We start from the raw sequence: 21,447 nt of genomic DNA on the forward strand, positions 1-21,447 counted from the left end.
AAAATATTTATAGGATATGTTTTGTTTTATATTGCCAATTTTGTCTTTTTCATATATACCAATTTACATCAATTCATACTGCTTGTACTACTTGGAGGTTACCTCATCTCCTTTATTTTCACTTTCTATCTTGACTTTTGTAATTTTTATCCTTTCCTGAATACTCTTCAAGAAAGTTTCTTCAAGGGTGGCTCAGTGGGTTAAGCCGCTGCCTTCGGCTCAGGTCATGATCTCAGGGTCCTGGGGTCGAGTCCCACATCGGGCTCTCTGCTCGGCAGAGAGCCTGCTTCCTCCTCTCTCTCTCTCTCTCTGCCTGCCTTTCTGACTACTTGTGATCTTTCTCTGTCAAATAAATAAATTCTTTAAAAAAAATAAAAAATAAAAGAAAGTTTCTTTAAAAAGAAGGGAGTCAAAATCAAATCAGTTTGCTTATCCTTCTAATCTGACAAAGATTTAATTAGAGGATTAAATTGAAATTGCATCCAAAATAAAAAACTTTATGGATTAAAATTATGTATTACTGTTTCTGACTCATATTACTGTATACTGTCAAATCTGACAGAATCTAAACAAATTATTGGTCATAAGTTAATTAATAAATCACATAAACAAATTACCCCTTGCATAGACATGTTATATGGATGCTACCATATAACAAGTCTCAAGTAACAACTCATTCTCAGTAGTTCAATTTATCAAGCATTTATATTGAACATTACATATGAAAAATAATATTTGAAGTGCTGTAAGTATAATTAGTAAGATTTCACCCTCAAGATTATATTCAGCTCTGTCCATGCCCCGAGCCCATAATTTTTTTCTCACTTTAACTGTTACTTGTAATATAATGTTACATTAAAAAATTTTTCATATGTGGACTCAAAGGTACTTCTGTACTATATAGTGAAAGTATTAATGGGGTAACAAGGAGAACAAGGCACAGATGTCTTCACTTCACTTCTCCATTTCAGCATTGTACTGGAAGTCCTAGCAAATGAGGAAAGACAAGAAGGAAATAAAAATATACATATTAGGAAGGAATAAATAAAACTGCCTTTGTTTGCAGATGACATGATCATCTATACAGAAGATCCAGAAGAACTGACCAAAAAATTCCTGGAAGTAATAAGCAGTTATAACAAGGCTGCAGGATACAGGCTTAATATGCAAAAGTCAGTTGTTTCTGTGCTCACCAGCAGTGAATATAAAAATGAAATACTTAAGTGTAAATCTAACAAAATATGTACAAGATTTAGATGAGAAAAATTAAATACTCTGATGAAAGAAATCAAAGAAGAACTAAATAAATGGAGAGATATTCCATGTGCATGGATAGGAAGACACCATATTGTCAAGATGTCAGTTCTTCCCAACTTTATCTACAGGTTCAATGCAATCCCATTCAAAATCTCAGTAAGTGGGACGCCTGGGTGGCTCAGTTGGTTAAGCAGCTGCCTTCGGCTCAGGTCATGATCCCAGCGTCCTGGGATCGAGTCCCATATCGGGCTCCTTGCTCCGCAGGGAGCCTGCTTCTCCGTCTGACTCTGCCTGCCTCTCTGTCTGCCTGTGCTCGCTCTCGCTCGCTCTCTCTGACAAATAAATAAAATCTTTAAAAAAAAAAAAAATCTCAGTAAGTATTTTATAGATATTGGCAAACTGATTTTTAAGTTTATATGGAAAGAAGACCCAGAATAGCCAACACAATATTTAATGAAGAGAAAAAAGCCGGCAGACTGACACTACTCAACTTCAAGACATGATAAAGCTATAGCAGTCAAGACAATGTGGTATTAGTAAAAGAACAGACAATCAATGTTAACAGAACAGAGAGCCCAGAACAGACCCATATATATTTCAAATAATCTTAGATAGAGGAGCAAATAAAACACAATGGAGAAAAGATAATCTTTTCAACAAATGATACTGGAACAACCAGATATCCACATACAAAAAAGTGAATCAAGGGGCGCCTGTGTGGTTCAGTTATTAAGCATTTGCCTTTAGCTCAGGTCATGATCCCAGTGCCCCAGGATCAAGCCCCATATTGGGCTCCCCTACTCAGCAGGGAGCCTGTGTCTCCCTCTCCAGCTCCCCTGTGCATGTGTTTCCTCTCTTGCTATCTCTCTTTGTCATAAATAAATTTAAAAATCTTTTTTAAAAAAGTGAATCTAGACACAGATGTTACACTTCTCACAAAAATTAATTCACAGATCTTAATGTAAAACATAAAACTGTGAAACTCCTAGAAGATAACACAGGAGAAAATCTAAATAACCGTGAGTTTGGCAATGACTTTTTAGATACAGCATTTAAGTCATGATTCATGAAAGAAATATTTGATAAGTTGAGCTTCATTAAAATTAAAAACTTCAGCTCTGTGAAAGACAGTGTCAAGAGAATGAAATGACAAGCTGTATATTGAAAGAAAACAAAAACATATCTGATAAAGAAATGTTATCCAAAATATACACAGAAGTCTTAAAGCTAAACAATAAGAAAATGAACAAACTGATTAAAAACAGGGCTAAGTCCTTAATAGACAACTCAGCAAAGAAGATATACAAATGGCAAGTAAGCATATGAAAAGATATTTAACATCATAGGGAATTGCAAATTAAAATGAGATACCACAGGAGAAGCAGGATGGTGGAGGAGAAGGAGACCTAAATATCATTAGGTCCAGGAGTTCAGCGAGTTAACAAACCATTCTGAACACCTACAAATTCAACAGGAGATCAAAGAGAAGTGCAGCAATTCTAGGAGCAGAAAAGCAATCGCTTTCTGGAAAGTAGGGCATGCAGAGAGGTGAATCCAAGGTGATACACAGGAAGATAGACCACGGGCGGAGGGGACAGCTCCTGACAAGCGGTAGAGCAGTGAAGCACAAAATAGGAACTTTTAGAAGTCTGTTCCTCTACAGGACAATGCTCCAGAGGCTAAGCAGGGGTGGACCCCTCGTGGGGACAGTGGAGTCTCAGGACCTGCGAGGTCACAGAAAGACCCAGGGTGCCTGAGTGCAAAGCTACCCAGGTATCAGAGCAGGGAAGCTGGCTGCAGAGACAGAGCCAAGGAGTGAGCTCTCAGCTCAGAGTTACCTTAAACCATGATCCAAGGCACAGTTGGACCACTGCTCTTTGAGCAGGGACCTCCCAAGTGGCAGATCTGGGGACACCCCCTCCTTTTTCCTCTGGGAGGAGCAGTGTGGGAATGCATTGCAGGAATCAGCAGGGTTTGGACACTCCAACTGGGGCTATGCACCAGAGATAGAAATACTTGGTCATAGGCTGCGTGGCACAGAATGCGACTGGAGACCAGGGAGATGGGAGGGATTGACTGCTTTTCTCTGAGGGTGAACTGAAGAGAGGGACCCTGAGCTCTCGGCTCCTACAGGGCCAGCGATTAGAAGGCTGCCATATTCATTCCTATCCTCCAAAGCTCTACGGAAAGCGTTCAGGAAACAAAAGCTACCGAACGAACCTGAGCAGATTGCTTAGCCTGGCCCCTGGCAGGGGTGGTGCAGTTCCGCCTCCGGCAAAGACATTTGAGAATTATTGCAACAGCCCCGCCCCCCAGGAGGTCACCAAGAACATCCAGCTAAGACGAAGTTCACCCATCAATGAGAACTGCAAAACTTCAGAGCTACGGGAATACAAAACATAGAATTCATGGCATTTTCTCCATGATTCTTTAGTCTTTCCAAGTTAAATTTTTAAATTTTCTTTTTCTTATTCTATTTTTTTAATTTCTCTCTTACTTAATTAAAGTTAATATTTTATCAATGCCTTTTTTAAATCTTTTAAAATTTTCATTGTTACAGTCATATTCTATTCCTTCATTTTATTTAACCTTATTTTTCATATACATATAGGTTTTTCTTTCTTAAAAATTTTGGGATACAGTTTCTTCTAATAGATCAAAATATACCCTAAATCTAGCGCATAGGTTTGTTCTAGTCTCCAGCCTAATCACATTCTTTCCTCTTTTCTTTTTCTTTTTTCAACCAACTTCTTATCAATTTCTTCTTAGAATATTTTTCAGTTTTCATCTTTACATTCATATTCCATCCCTTCACCACATTTATCATTATTTTTGTATGTATATAAGTTTTTCTTTAAAATTTTGGGAAGTAGTTTATTCTAACAGACCAAAATACACCCAAAATCAAGTGTGTGGCTCTATTCACCAGTCTGATAATAATGATAATATATATAATATATACTATATATATTATATATGTTTGTGTGATACATATATATATATATCACTACACACACACACACATTTTTTTTCTCCTTCTCTTCCCATTTGGTTAGCATATATGTTTCTGGGGTCATTGCTACCCTTTTAGTATTTTGTTCTCTCATTCATCTATTCTTATCTGGATAAAATGACAAGGCAGGAAAACTCACCTCAAAAAAGTGAACAAGAGGCAGTACTGACAGCTAGGGACCTAATCAATGTGGACATTAGTAAGATGTCAGAACCAGAGTTCAGAATGAAAATATCAAGGTGCTAGCTGGGCTCAAGAAAAGCATGGAAGATACTAGAGAATCCCTTTTGGAGAAATATAATCCCTTTCTGAAGAAATAAAAGAACTAAAATCTAACCAAGTTGAAATTTAAAAAGCTATTAATAAGGTGCAATAAAAACATGGAGGCTCTGGAGTGCTTGGGTGGCTCAGACATTAAGCGTCTGCCTTCAGCTCAGGTCATGATCCCAGGCTCCTGGGATCAAACATGTATCAGGCTCTCTGCTCTACAGGAAGCCTGCTTCTCCCTCTCCCACTTACCCTGCTTGTGTTTCCTATCTTGCTGTATCTTTCTCCATCAAATAAATGAATAAAATCCTTTTTAAAAATGGAGGCTGTGGTGGGGGGAGGGGGTTTGGGAGAAAGGAGGTGGGGTTATGGACATTGGGGAGGGTATGTGCTTTGGTGAGTGCTGTGAAGTGTGTAAACCTGGCGATTCACAGACCTGTACCCCTGGGGATAAAAATATATTATATGTTTATAAAAAAATTAAAAATTGAAAACTAAAAAAAAAATAAAAATGGAGACTCTGGGGACACCTGGGTGGCTCAGTGGGTTAGAGCCTCTGCCTTCAGTTCAGGTCATGATCCCAGGGTCCTGGGATCAAGCCTCACATCGGGCTCTCTCCTCGGCAGGGAGCCATCTTCCTCCTCCCTCTACCTGCTTCTCTGCCTACTTTTGATCTCTGTCTGTCAAATAAATAAATAAAGTCTTTAAAAAAAAATAAAATAAAAAGTAAAAATGGAGGTTTTTACTGCTAGGATAAATGAGGCAGAAGAGAGAATTAGTGATATAGAAGACCAAATGATGGAGAATAAATAAGCTAAAAAGAGAGAGATAAGCAGCTATTGGACACAAGGGGAGAATTCAAGAGATAGGTGATACCATAAGATGAAACAATATTAGAATAATTGGAATTCCTGAAGAAAAGAGAGAGGGGGGAAGAAGGTATACTGGAGATATACTGGAACAAATTATGGCAGAGAATTACCTTAATTTGGCAAAGGGAACAAGCATCAAAATCCAGGAAGCACAGAGAATCTCCCTCAAAATCAATAAAAGTAGATCAACACCCCATCATCTAATAGTAAAACTTACAAGTCTCAGTGAAAAAGAGAAAATCCTGAAAGCAGCTTGGGACAAAAGTTGTCTGTAACAGACAATGGTAGAAATTTTAGATTGGCAGCAGGCCTCTCCACAAGGACCTGGCAGGCCAGAAAGGACTAGCACAATATAGTCAGAGTACTAAAGGAAAAAAATATGCATCCAAAATACTATATCCAGCTAGGCTGTCATTGAAAATAGAAAGAGAGAGAAAAAGCTTCCAGGACAAACAAAAACTAAAAGAATTTGCAAACACTAAACCAGCCCTACAGGAAATATTGAAAGGGGTCCTCTAAGCAAAGAGACAGCCTAAAAGTAACATACCAGAAAGGAACAGAGACAATATACAATAATAGTCACCTTACAGACAATACAATGGCACTAAATTCATATCTAAATGCCCCAATCAAAAGACACAGGGTATCATAATGGATAAAAAACACAAGACCCATTGATATCCTATCTAAAAGAAACACATTTTAGACCCAAATACACCACCAGATTTAAAGTGAGGAGAAGTAAAACAATTTACCATGCTAATGAACATCAAAAGAAAGCTGGGTGGCAATCCTTATATCAGATAAATTAGATTTTAAGCCAAAGACTATAATAAGAGTTGAGAAAGGACACTATATCATACTTAAAGGGTCTGTGCCCCTAACATGGGAGAAGCCAATTATATAACCAATTAATAACAAAATCAAAGAAACACATCAATAATAATATCATAATAATAGGGGACTTTAACACCCCCTCACTGAAATGGGCAGATCATCTAAGCAAAAGGTCAACAAGGAAATAAAGGCTTTAAATGACATACTGGACCAGATGGACATCACAGATCTATAAAGAAAATTCCATCCCAAAGCAACAGAATACACATTCTTCTCTACTGCGCATGGAACATTCTCCAGAATAGATCACATCCTGGGTCACAAATCTACATTCTACATATTTAATGCAATACCTCTCAAAATACCATCATTTTTTTTTCAAGGAAATGGAACAAATAATTCTAAAATATATATGGAACCAGAAAAAACTCCAAATAGCCATAGGAATGTTGAAAAAGAAAACGAAAGTTGGCAGCATCACAATTCCAGACTTCAAGCTCTATTACAAAGCTGTCATCATCAAGACAGTATGGTACTGGGTGCTGGCACAAAAACAGACACATAGATCAGTGGAACAGAAGAGAGAGCCCAGAAATAAGCCCTCAACTCCATGGTCAACTAATCTTTGACAAAGCAGGAATGAATGTCCAAGGGGTGGGGGAGTCTCTTCAACAAATGGTGTTGGGAAAATTGGACAGCCACATGCGGAAGAATGAAACTGGATCATTTCCTTACACTACACACAAAAATAGACTCAAAATGGATCAAAGACCTCAATGTGAGACAGGAATCCATCAAAATCCTTGAGGAGAACATAGGCAGTAACCTCTTCGACCTCAGCCATAGCAACTTCTTCCTAGAAACATTACCAAAGGCAAGGGAAGCAAGGGCAAAATGAACTGTTGCGACTTCATCAAGATAAAAAGCTTTTTCAAACCAAAAGACAACTAACAGAATGGAAAAGATATTCACAAATGATATATCAGATAAAGGGCTAGTATCCAAAATCTATAAAGATCTTAGCAAACTCAACACCCAAAGAACAAATAATGCAATCAAGAAATGGAAAGAAGACATGAACAGACATTTCTGCAAAGACAACATGCAAATGGCCAACAGACACATGAAAAAGTGCTCAACATCACTTGGCATCAGGGAAATACAAACCAAAACCACAAAGAAATACCACCTCACTGCAGTCAGAATGGCTAAAATTAACAAGTCAGGAAACGACAGATGTGGACGAGGATGTGGAGAAAGGCAAACACTCCTACACTGTTAGTGGGAATGCAAGCTGGTGCAGCCACTCTGGAAAACAGTAGGGAGGTTCCTCAAAAAGTTGAAAACAGAGGTACCCTATGATCCAGCAATTGCACTACTAAAGATACAAATGTAGTGATCCAAAGGGGCATGTGCACCTGAATGTTTATAGCAGCAATGTCCATAATAGACAAACTATGGAAAGGGCCTAGATGTCCATCAACAGATGAATGAATAAAGAAGAAGTGGTATACATATACAATGGAATTCTATGCAGCCATCAAAAAATGAAATCTTGCCATTTGCAATGACATGGGTGGAACTAGAGGTTATTATGCTTAGTGAAATAAGTCAATCAGAGGAAGACAAGTATATGATCTCTCTGATATGAGAAATTTGAAAGGCAGGGCGGGGTTCATGGGGGGTTGGAAGGGAAAAATTGAAATAAGATGGGACTGGGGAGGGAGAAAACCATAAGAGACTCTTAATCTCAGGAAACAAACTGAGGGTTGCTGGGGGTGGAGGGAGGGATAGGGTGGCTGGGTGATGGATATTGGGGAGGGTATGTGTTATGGTGAGTGCTGTGGGAACTCTCGTTTATTGCTGGTAGAAATGATACAACGAATTTGAAAGACAGTTTGACAGTTCATTATGAAATCAACCATACTCTTACCATAGAATCTAATCTCACTCTCAGATACTCACCCAAATGAATCGATAATTTATGTCCATGGCACCTGTTTGGCTCAGTAGATTAAGCATCTGCCTTTGACTCAGGTCATGATCTTGGGGTCCTCGGATAGAGCCCCACATCAGGCTCACTGCTCAGTGGGGAGCCTGGTTCTACCTCTCCTTCTGCCTGCCCCTCTGCCTGCTTGTGCTCTATCTCTGTCAAATAAATCTTTAAAAAAAAATGAAAACGTATGTCAACACAAAAGCTTGCACACAGATGTTTATTAACAGGTTTATTCATAACTGTCAAAACTTGGAAGCAACCAAGATGCCCTTCAGTAGGTGAATGGATAAATAAATTGTGGTACAACCAAACAATGGAATATTATTTAGCAACAAAAAGAAATGAGCTATAAAACATAAAAGACATGGAGAAAACTTAAATATACATTACTAAGTGAAAGAAGCAGTTTGAAAACACTAAATACTATAAAATCTCAACTATATGACATTTTGAAAAGGTGAAATGATAGAAACAGTAAAAAAGTGAGTGGTTGCTAGGGGGTGAGGGACGGAGAGATGAATAGAGCAGAGAATCTTTAGGTCAATGAAACTACATGATAGTATTGCGATGGATACACATCATTATACATTTGTCAAAACCCATAGAATATATAACACCAAGAGTGAACCCTAATGTAAACTGTGGACCTTAGGTAATAATGATGTGTCAGTGTAGGATCATCAATTCACCATTCTGACTGCCTGAGGAGGTTACCCATGTATGGGGTTAGGGAGTTAATGGGAACTCTACTTTTCTGACCGATTTTTGCTATGAACTTAAATCTATTCTAAAAAATTTAGCCTGTTTCTTTTTAATTATTCAGGTACTTGGGTTCTAATCCATATTTTTAATTATTGATTTCCTATATTCAGTAGTATAATTAGTTGTGGATGTGCCTCATATGAAAAATGAATATTGAAATACTGTCAAAAATTGTTTCCTAACAGTCCATGATTATATTGTCATAATATGACAATCTTTTCTTTGTATTACATCTTATTCAAAAGATAATGTTCATTATACACAATATACATATTATATATTTAGTCATTATAATGTATAATTATTGGAAGTTTTTGTTTTCCACACAAATGGCAATTCATATCACTATACTTTTCTTTTTATCTTCTTAATACATTTTAAGTGATAGTATATCCCAGCTTGACCAGATTCTCTAAAAGAATTAGTAAATTACACTAAATTCAGAATCCTATTGTTGCTCTTAAATATACAGAACTGAATTTTGTTGCCTTTGGTTTTCCTGAAATGTTAAAATGCATCTGAGACTGCATTAAGATAGCCAAACTGAATATTATGTCATTTTTTATACTTGCAATGTTAATGATGAATGCATACAAGAGATGGAGTCTATATGCTGTCCTGAGTACCTTTGTAGAAAAAAAGTTACATACTGATTTCTTAGTGGTATTATAGAATAACTGCTGTTCTAATCATTTACATTTAACCTTTGAGCTTAAGGAAAAGAGTTAATAATATTCTACATTGAGTTTTAAAGTTAATCTAGTCCAAAGACCCCTCCCAAAGAGGTTATGGATAAAAATGTATTACAATATAACTTGTTTCCTTTCTAATCCTCTATGTTTTATATTTAAAAACATGGCTCTGAGAAGGGGTCCATATACGTAGGTATACTGCCAAAGGAGTCCATGACAACTATTTATGAAAACCTATGTTGTACCTGTAATATAAAGAAAGAAGAAACAATTAAAAAACATGTTTGCCTCTGTGTTAGAGTTACTTTATTTCACTTGTAACATAAATTTTTGCAAGGAGAAATGTCTTTAGCCACATGTTGCTAATTCTAAGAGCTTTTAAGTCCTCCATACTGGTTGAAGCTATTCAAACTAAATAAGCAATAATATAGGAAGCAGGTTGATAAGGAATAATACCAACCAGACATTGCAAATACAGTTTTCCACATTAAATAAACACAACTTACTACAACAAATATTATAATGAATGTAATTTTCTTTTTAAAAAACACTAATATTCAGTGTTAAAAAATCAAGGCCTTGGAAGTATTAGAAACAAACTTCAGTATTACAGGATAGTTCTTTGTGCTTTTGTCAAGACAGGAAACTCAATTTCTTATGGTAAAACATAGAATAAGAATAGATTTAACTTAAACATTATGGTAACTAGTTCACAGATACTCACTAATCTCATATATCTAAGCATGTTCCTAGTTAATCCTGTTCTTTGTAGTCTCAAAAACATTAGTTTCCACAGCTCTGAACTTCTCTCAAGGTTTCTCTTAAACTTGTAATGTCTGATTTTGACTTTCATTTAATCAAGGTGAATCCAATATATTTGAGGTTGGTGATAATCTACTTCCACAATATGGAGTATATACACTCTTTATATTTAAGGCATCTTATTAATGTTTTCTTTCATAGATTTTCAGAAGCTCTCAGACTGAAAATTTTTTTTTGCAGCCTGAACAGGTTGAAGCAGGAGTCAACAAACTTTATATAATAAAGGGCCCAATAGTAAATATTTTTAGCTTTGAGGCTACACAGTGTGTATCTCAACTATTTGCTTCTTGTAGCATGAAAACAACCACAGGTAAAATATAAATAACGAGTTGACTCTGTGCCAGTAAAACTTTATTTACAAAAACAAAAGATGGGTCAGACTTGACCTGAAGGCCAAAATTTCACAATTCTTGGGTTAGCCCATTGCTGGGATCATGCATCCTCATAAAATATAATGTGAAATACAGTACAAATTCTTTGCATATATTTCTATTTTTAATTATTTCTTTTTAATCATTTTTAACCTAATATGAATTATTTTACCCTGGGCCTCTGGACTACTTTAATATTTACATTTGTCAGAAGTTCTTACCAGCCAAAATAAAGACAAGTTGAGGTATATATTAATGACACCACAAAGGTGGATATTAGTTGATATAATATTCTAAGTCGATGTTATGCTTTTGGGTATGGGGAGAAAGCTATACCATTGTGTAGCACATTTTATTTGCATATCCCGTTACATTATTTCCATTCTGAGTTTGAGCACTTAATTTCCTTGCGTTCTGTCATTCCCTCTGACTGGACATTTTTTCTCATTTTACTCAATCTTCTTTCCCCTCAGCACACATGAACATCTTCTTTTTCACAAGATTCAACTCCTCAAATCTTAATCCCTTATAGAATTGGAAACATTTTTTGGATCACATCATCCCCTACTTTAAGGATATATGATAATAAGCAGTAAGATTTTGTATTACATACTTCACGAATGATATTTTAAATTTACCTGTTTTGGAAAGGCAAGAAGAAGACTATAAGGGTGTCTTTTTCATTCCATATGAAATTATTTTTTCTTCAGTCCTGAGATCTATTCAAACTACTCATGTAAGATTGCCAAGATTTGATGCCAAATTCCAAGGGAGGGTCCTGTCTTAGTTCTTGTCCTCTTAGATTCTCTTTAATTCAATACTGTCAACAGCCTGTGCTCAAATTTTATTAAACTCAGATGTGGTTCTCTTTCCTTACATTCAGTTTGAGTTTTCAGTATCTCTTTCAAAAATATATTTCTTCTTTTACCAACTACTAATTATGGCTACTGACTATTCCCTTTGTTCTATAAATTGTCTTATAAGGGAGTTTTTCCTGTTTTCTTCTGTATTTTAATAGTGTTTAATAGTGAATCTGACCTTAGTGCTCTGATTCTTTTTCTAATTTAAGCCAAAAAAAAAAAAAAAAGAAAGAAAGAAAAAGAAAGAAAGCAAGATAAACCACATGAATAGGTGGTCACTCCCTCCTCTAACTCAAAATCACAAATACACAATTTTTCACATTTTATTTTCAGAATCCATACCCCTTAATGTTAGTTTGCCCATCTTTCTTCTACCTTAAAATAAAAACAATACCAGTGATTTTTCTTACCTCTTGATGCTACATGGTCCATTTATTTTATGTCCCCTTTTCAGTTCACTTTATAAAAATAATATATTTCTTTCCATTGTCAAATCCCTTTGTTAAACTCTATTATTGCCTTTCCAGATTACTATTTCTTCAAAACTTCCTTGTCTTCAGTTTCCATCCTTCAGTCATGTATACAATCTGAATTTAGGTTTTTAATCTGAAGTAATTTTTTCCCTCTTAGTCACTCTCATCAACTGTTATCCACATCCTTTCTAAATCCCTTACCATTAAATATTATATTCTCCCTTCAGTATTCACAAACCTACCAACCTAAATTATTCATATACAGATTATTTCTAGTTCTTTTCTTTGAGCTATAATGAAGCAAGACTGCTCCTGTTCTCTCCAGATATATAAAGTCTTCAAGAAGTTCCACTCACATAGAACAGTTTGTCTTCACTTCTCTATTTTCCGAGAGTACCAGAGCATATTGCCTATGAGCTGTGAGTAGTTGACCAGACTCAAATATTACCACAAATTTCATTCATTTACCAGATATTTATTGAGCACTTCCATGTGCTAGCCAGTATTCCAGATACTGAGAATAAAGCAATGAACAATACTGAGTGGTATTGGACAGTAGTGAACAAGCCAGAGAAATTCAGGTCAGTCTGTAGAGTTTAGCAAACCAGATGAATTCAAACCCCTAGAGTCATGCTGTCCCCAATATAGTAACCACTAGCCACGTAAGGCTAATTTCAATTTTAAATTATTTAAAATTAAACGAAATTTGAAATTCAGTTCCTCAACTGCAACTAGCCACATTTTAAGTTAGTAGCTACCATATTTGACAGTGTAGATACAGAACTTTTCCATTAACAAGTTCTATCAGACAATACTGCTCTAGAGATACTGAAACAAATATGGAAAATTTTGAGCCTATCTAAAATTTAAAAATATGTATGTCTTAGGACAGATTGCTTACATAAATTAGAAGCTAACCAACACTCAAAAGTACCAAAAGAATAGTAGCAACTAGGTGCTTCTTTGACCCAAACTAATCTTAACACAAAATCTCAGGATGACGAGATACATGGAATTACTCTATTATATGGTTAACCTACCACTGCCAACTTGAAGGGTATCCTTTGGGTTTTGAACAACTTTCTGAACAGCCGTCTGCCAAACTCCCCTTTTAAAAGCATGTTTTTAAAATCCACCTAATAATGTTTTCAAAAATAGAAGGAATGTTTGAAGTCACTTGTTTCTGTGTTAACATGTACCTAATGCTTTATACCAAGCATTGTACTGGTTAGATTAGATTAGAGATTGTCTAAATAGATTGTAAGTTCTCAGGAAGCAGGAAGCAGTTCTGGAGCCCTCCTCATCTCTAGTCTCTCACTTCTTAACACTCTAATATAATTTGTACACATGTTCTGCACGTATTGAGTAAATGTACATTGATGTCCCACATTCATCTATGCTAACTTGCTCTTTTTCTTTCCTTTTCAGTCTTTCTGATCTATATTTTCTTTCTCTTTGCTTGACAGACAGTGTGGAGCATTCATTATTAAGACAATTGGGCAGCTCTAGTCCAGCTCAACTGATTTCTTGTCCAGTGATCCTTGTGTGGCCGAGATCCAGCTTCGACGAACCGGCTAGAAGCTGCCCGTTGTGACACTTAGGGTTAGTTAATACCTCGCCATACTTATTTATTCCATTATAAGCTGTCTAAATTTGATGAAATTTGCTTTTTCAAATGTTCTACAAAACTAGGTAGTTGTGGCATGTTGGTTTATGTGTTAATCTAACTGTAGTGACATTTTCTACATGTTTTATCCATTCCATAAATAATAATCACATTGGGAATAGTGAGGTGTCTTTCATTTTCTCTGCTTTGTGTTATTTCTTTTCCTTTCAATTTTTTTGAAGTAATGTTTAATAGTATTTGCTATTTATTTTAATATTTAGGATGAGTCTTTCCTAATAGAATTTTTAATACTTTCATGCCTTTTAGTATAAGTACATTTGATCTTAATGATTCAGTTCCACTACTTGCTATTTTGTCATTTAATATGCTTTTGTCTAAGTTTTTATTTATTTGTTACTGCAACTCCTTATTTAATTTCGCTTCTGCCATCGTTTTCAAAATTTGAGTAATATTTATACTTTTTTAATAACATTTTCCAAATATTAGAAAAAATTCGACATGATCAGTGTTCTTGCCTTTTCATGTGATTAATTTGACTATATTAAACTTTTTCTCTCATATTTGTGATAATGCTGCAGCCTTCCTATAATATAAGCCATCTGGTACCAAAATTTATATAATATGGATAACCCAGTAGAATTGTTTTGATAAAAGAAGGTTCACCTCTGACATGATCCCATAACACTGACTGATATTCCACTATATTTTCGTGTTCTTTGAATGCTTTAATCTTTTGAACTTTTCTTCTTATAAGTTACCAATATATGCAATTGTAGATGTTATTAATATTTTAAAAGACAACTATTTTCACAAGAAAGCAAAACTATTTCTTACAGCAAAGGAAAACTTTAGATTCTAATTCTAAAGCCAATTCTTATTATAAAATTGAAAAATAAGTGGGAAAGAAAGGCCATTGTTCAAGTTACAGATCAAAGCTTAAGTGTTTTTAATTACTAAAATTGCTGTACTAGTATAAAAAAATCCATTCTACATTCATTTGCTTTTTCTTTTATTAACTTCCTAATTTTAGGAGAGAAGAGGAAAATCCACAAATATTAGCATTACCCTAATAAGTCTCTCTCCCTTCCCCTTTCCCATCCCCAAATGTATACATGTCCAACAGCAGAAGCAGAAACAATAGGACTTAGATCCTAAAGATTTTCCCAGTGAGTCAAATAGCGTGTTTCATTATGGTACATACTCATACCATAATGAGTATGTTTGCCAGCCTATTGGTTTCATGAGAACAGTAGGACAATATGATTATATACTAGCATACAAGTATCCCATGCACATTAATTATTCTCAGTTTCTAGAAATATAAATAGACATTAAATGTTAATAGACTTATTAAAGTCCCACAATGAAATATCAAAAGTTTTTGTTCTGTAAGTAAACATTATTAACCACTGATGTTAAAGATATTTTAATACCATTGTCCTTGAGAACAAAAAAAGTTAATGTTTTGATTTTCAAGATGTTAAACATGATGCTAAACAAATCCTGGACTGTTAATAAAAGTTAATGATGTATTATTGGATAAGGAATTTTGAATAATAATTGATACCCAAGTATGTTTCTTCCACAGAGCTGTATAGATGATATGCATACACACATATGTGTATATACATACATATATAAATTATTTACAGATGCACATTATATACATATGCATATATATAACTCACATGTATACACTTTCTTGGAATTTAACTTTATTTTGAGAAGCTAATTAAAGCTGAAGAATTTATTGTCAAACTGTATATATTGAAAACATCATCAACTTTCTTTATGGCCTGGCTTGACAGACCAAACATGTTACTTCTAAAAACTGAGTAAGAGGGTAAAAATTCTTCTTATATAACTAAGTAAAGCCCATTTTAATTTTTCTTTTTTTTGCAGAGTATCTTCTATATATAAATATAAAAAGTTTTTATTTACTTAGTCCCCATTTTGAAAGGCCAATCTGAAGATATCTGAAATTCACTGTGTTAGAATGAAATGGATAATATAAATATTAGTACATGTACCAATCACAAAGTAATAACTCTGCAGCCTGTTTTCCTAAAATCTCTTATACAATCAGAGATAGAATGATAGTAGCATCTCAAAAGATAAAGGATTTTGGAAAATTAAAACTTTAACTTCCTTTCCTGTCAGCCAATTTCAGAATGATGGCTTAGAAAAAGAGGTATGATTTAGTTTATAATACTACTTTATAAATTTCTGCCAAAAATGTCAGTACAATATTTTCAAACAAATTTATACAAAAATCCCAGATATAAGAGTGTGTTTCATAGATTAATGCTACATTTAATTAAAGTAATGAATTGGGGGTCATATACACAAGAATTTTTTTTGTATTTCCCAGAAGTAGTGTTTGGATAGTATTAAAATGTAGAATCAAGGGACTAGAAAAGACTTCACAGGGACATCCTATCCAACTTTGATATCATGCTTCAACATGCCCTACTGTTATGATAATAAATTATTGGCCTCTAGACCTATACTTTAACTAAGATGTATTCTGAAATCTCTATAGACTTCTGGGGAAAAGAGCAAAATTTTCTAAAGGGTGGGTATAATATCTTAACTGGTGCTGTTTCTTTCAACTGTATCCAATGCTTCCATTCCTCTGCATAAATTCCTAAAAATATGCTATCAGCTCTGTCCTTCCATGTTGAGTACCACTTTCTGATTAACAGCTATTGTTGTTTGTTGGACCTGCTGTATGTGTTTTTGTCTCTTTACTTTTATGTATTGCATAAAGTTGCTAGTATTTCCTGCCTTCTCATGATTCCTCTCAGAAATCAAGTGTCATTCAAGACTACTTGTTTTCACATTGTCATTTTTGTCCTTTCCACCCAATATAATTTTCTTCAGTTTTCTATATACTGGTTATCTTAATACCTACTTTCTGATCTGTCAGAATCTGCAAAGTAAAAGAGCAGGCATTGATTTTGAATTAGTGAACTAACAGATTGAGGTTTTCCAGTTTTACCATTCTTTTTAGGTATGCTGTTTAAAATAGTATCAGCTAATATAATACCAACCCTGATTGTATTGAAGAAAAGATACACAGCAATAGGCTGAATAGTCACTAAAACATTTTATCTAAGCTAGTGAGTGATATTATATTGACATCTGACTTACTTTTAAGACATGTAATTAAAAATTTTTCCAGCTGATTTGTCAGTTTTCCTCACTTGATATGTATTTCTTAGTTAAAACAAGCCAATACTAGATTATTTACTAATATTTTGGTACATAATTTTCTTAGTGAAGCTAGTTTTGCATTTCTGTCAAGGTATGTACCCATGAGTAAATGTCATTTAGTATTTCTCTAAAGATGAGTCATAAACGTTGTGACACACTTCTTACCTTTTGAAAACAGGGATATGAGAAGCTGTACCCCAAACCTAGGAACTAAATCTCTCCCCTTCCTTCCCTGCTAAGAGTTTTTTCCCCACTTTAACCATTTTATTTACTGGGTTTTTTTTTCTCATGAGAGAAAATTTGGGAATCCCTAGATCCTCACACTTCTTTGGGATATACTTACAAGTATAGTAGGCCTAAAAAGAAAATTTTTAATAAGAATGTCCCTTGATTAGACTCTTACTTTTTTCTTCATTTCCTCCTTCATGGGGTAGAAAAGATAAAACACATCTCTGAGACTTTTTCTTTCATGGGGAAAGTAACACTTTTGAGAAGACGCTAATTTTTTGTGTTGATATGTTGTTTTATAAGGAGTGTCAGGTTTCTGCTCTAAATTCTAAAGCCTTCAAAATAAATGTCTCCGAGTTTTTAGCATTTATTCTCTTCCTCTTACTGAACATTAGCAAGTTCTGTGGCATTTTCTGTAGTCTTTGATAGGTTTCAGTATTTTAAGAAGTTTTCCCTTTGGAAAATTCCAAACTATAAATCAAATGTACTCTTCATGCCCCATGAATTCCCTAAGCCTTCCAGTTGTCCTCTTTCAATCTGGAAAGAATTCCCTGTCTATTCATCTGAATATCTACTTTCCAACTTGTTTTCCAAGTACCATATCATTATTGTTTGAATCAATTTTAAAAAAACAAACAAACAAAAAACAGCTAAGTGTGCTAACAATGAGAAAAACCTCCCTCCATCTGGTTCTTCCCCATACTGGCTATTAGCATTCTGAAGCACCTCTGTTTTCTATTTTGCATAGAATTTCTCCAAATTTTAAAGACCGTGATTCTTTTCTTATCTACCCGATTTAATTAACTTTCTTGGACTTAAAATGACAGAGCTTAAGGATATTTACTGTGTAGTCATTATTTCTGCGGTTATCTCTGGTTTCATTTTCAAATGTGGCTCTAAACTGAAAGAAAAGAAATGCCATCTAGTATACTTAATTTTGGAAGAGTTTTGCCCCATTCCAACTATATTTAAAAATGTTGAAATTCACAGGATATTCCTACAAAAGATATCTGTACTGGGCTAAATATATAATCTAATAATACTAACTTGACTTGTAGATTTTGGAAATAAAAGCAAGAGAGAAAACAAGGATCTTTCCTTGCCTCAACTTGACTAGAAGAGGATTAAAGAGAATTCCAATGGAACCAAATAATCCAATTTGTAGAATTTCTAATAGTATAATCTAACATGAAAGAAAAAAAAAACAGGTTCTATGGGGAAAGATGTTTTGGCTTAAGGAATCTAGCTTAAAAGCAACTAATTCATGCTTGAGAGAGTGTCATCTTGGTTTTCACAGCTTCTTTCTTTCTTTCATTTCTGAGCTTATTGGTACTCTGATAGCACCGTTTTTCTCACAATGGTTTCCAATAATAGAGTGAGCATTTTGGAAGTATGAAAAAAGAACCAAAAAGTTTTTGTTTAACATGGAGCGTTATATCTTTTTAATCTTCAACTTATTTTGCTTTATATGTTATAAATATATAAAAAGGAAATTTTAAAAGATGACGATCAGGAAGAGTTACCTCAGTGTCTAACTCCTAAAGGGCAGATACAACTATAGAGAAGAGAATATGTTAATTAATACACATCTTTCTATATATCTGTGCCTTATTCTTACTGTTTCCCAAAATGATTTTATAGATGCCACCCTGGAAAATAATGAAATATAGACATTCTGTATTGTACTTTAGCAAATTTATATTTTTGAAGTTAAAAACTTCTTTTATAGATTCTGATTTATGATATAAACCTAACACTACACAAGCCATTTAATCATTCACTTGCTTCTTGAAAATTACATTATAAACCATTGTCACTTTTGCTTAAAAGTTGTATATCCAACAGAGAATTTAGCTTTTCTGCTTTCTTTTAAATGATAAACTATTTGGGGAAATATTCAAAATTCATTCTAAAGATCATTTCTTCAAATAAATCATCCACTTGGTCTTTCTTTATTAAACATCCTTCAAAATAAACATATTCTTACTCTGTAGGTAAAGATAACCAACAATATAGTTTTCACTGACACGATTTAATCTCAGGTCATGCAGTTTCAAAAGAATCTTGTCTCTATTGTTAATAAAGTACAGTCTGTTCTATTATAATAAGATAAACTTATAATTAGGGTCTATCTGAATAGGGTCATGTGTAAGAATGTAAGTACATTTTTTCTCAGAAATAATTACATACTCAGAGACTTGGCCAAATTCCAATATGAATATTAGCTTTAAGCTTCTGTGAAATATGATTATATGGATTCAGAATTAGGAGTCCTTGTTCTCCAGCACTTACTTCCTCTTGAATCACTCTCACTCCCAACTCATCTATGGACGAGGTCCTCTGATGTTTTGTCAATCATAGGAAGTTCTGCTTTCACTTCTCTTTGTAGAAGTCATTTTCTGACTTTGCTAATCTCTGCCCCAAGTTCTTACTATATGTGGAAATGATATATTCATCATTAAATCAGGACACTTGAGAGTGAAAGGGGACACTAAAAATAATTAAAATGATACAATTTTTGAAATATGTACTTATTAGCCAATAAACAAGTTGATCTTACCAATAGACCTATAAAACTATTCTATTCAAAGTCTACTTTTCAAAAATAAAATTCTAATAATAGACATAAACTTAGAATATCCCAGGGAAATTAGAATGTTGGTAACACTACTAATACATTACAAAATGAAATTAACATTAAACTGGGATCAAAAATTATAGTCTGAAAGGGTTTAAGCCTCAAGGAATAGGCCTGAATTCCTTTATTACTTTGGTCCTTGAAGCTTTATGATTTCTGGTTTAGCCATTGATATAGCTATATAAATTGAATTGTTTAGGTATAAGCCTATTTCCCTATGTTACAAACACAAAATCACAGAATCATATTAACTTGAAAACTACAAAGTCTACAACTGTGGAAAATACTCTTAAGATATCAGTCTTAAAAGACGGGTAACTTAACCTTGTAACTAAATTTGCTATGTAATAACTAGGTAGTTCTCAAGAAAAACTTTGGTTTAGTCATTGAAGATTATTTAAAGTCCATGATAATACTCCGTATAAAACTGTGTTAACTCTGTTGATAATTTGCTATAAAATCTTGCTTAGATTATCACATTTTTGCTTACCATATTATTCCAAAGCAACAATAACCTCTTATTTTTATAGCAGTTTATAATTTACGAGCACTTTTTGTATATTATCTCATTTTGTCCACTCAATATATTTGAGAAATAATCAGGCAACTTTTATAAGAGAAGTGAGGATTAGAGTAAAAGAATTGCCCCAAATGACATTAGTATTAAGTGGCAGAACCCAAACTTTTGATTACTAATAAATTTCACCAGTAAGGAGGCAGGTCATTTCTGGAGAGTACAAGAGCGGAGAGAGGAAGATCCTTAAAGAACATAATACGTTTTAGAAATAATTGTTGTCCAATCTAAGATTTATGGACCATCTTCCATTGAATCACTAAAATTAAATCTAATACAAACACAAAATGTCTATTCTAATCCCTTCAGCATCTGGGATTCAGAATCAGAAAATATTTCAATTCTAAAATAAATTATGATAGGGACGCCTGGGTGGCTCAGTTGGTTAAGCAGCTGCCTTCGGCTCAGGTCATGATCCCAGCATCCTGGGATCGAGTCCCACATCGGGCTCCTTGCTCCGCAGGGAGCCTGCTTCTCCGTCTGACTCTGCCTTCCACTCTTGTCTGCCTGTGCTCGCTCTCGCTCGCTCTCTCTGACAAATAAATAAAATCTTTAAAAAAAAAAAAATAAAATAAAATAAAATAAAATAAATTATGATAAACATGAAACTGTTTAATCATGCTTCTAGCAAGTAACTGAAGTATGAACAGTTTCCTAGCCAAAACAGTGGAAACAGAATTGCCCTATAATTTAATTTTTTAGATTGTTAACAAAAAATTTTCCTTAAGAGTGCAGTGCATTTCAGCATTCTGGAAAATATAAGAAGGAACATAAGGTGAAAAGAACAGCCTTTTAAGTTATCTCTGAAAAGTCTAATCCCTCTGACAGCAAAAGATACCTATAAGTGGTACCATCTACTCTATATTTTGGGAACATGACCATTTCCACCTGTTTTGAGAAGCATAAAATCCATCAACAAAAACAAGCCTTTTATTTCTTTTC

The 21,447-nt window shown here is 34.3% G+C and overlaps 1 protein-coding gene across 2 annotated transcripts in view; it reads left to right on the forward strand.

Annotated features, from left to right (window-relative positions):
• BOLL (boule homolog, RNA binding protein) overlaps window positions 1–20,859 on the forward strand; it is a 55,856-nt gene extending 34,997 nt beyond the window's left edge. The window contains exon 11 of one of the 2 annotated variants that reach the window (XM_059168497.1): window positions 13,689–20,859. In XM_059168497.1, the coding sequence (XP_059024480.1) occupies window positions 13,689–13,712 (24 nt within the window). In that variant the 3' untranslated portion in view covers window positions 13,713–20,859. The remainder of the gene's footprint in view (window positions 1–13,688) is intronic. The other variant, XM_059168496.1, reaches the window with a different exon arrangement.
• The last annotated feature ends 588 nt before the right edge of the window (window positions 20,860–21,447 follow it).

This window comes from Mustela lutreola, chromosome 3 (assembly GCF_030435805.1).
Source record: "Mustela lutreola isolate mMusLut2 chromosome 3, mMusLut2.pri, whole genome shotgun sequence".
NCBI lineage: Eukaryota > Metazoa > Chordata > Mammalia > Carnivora > Mustelidae > Mustela > Mustela lutreola.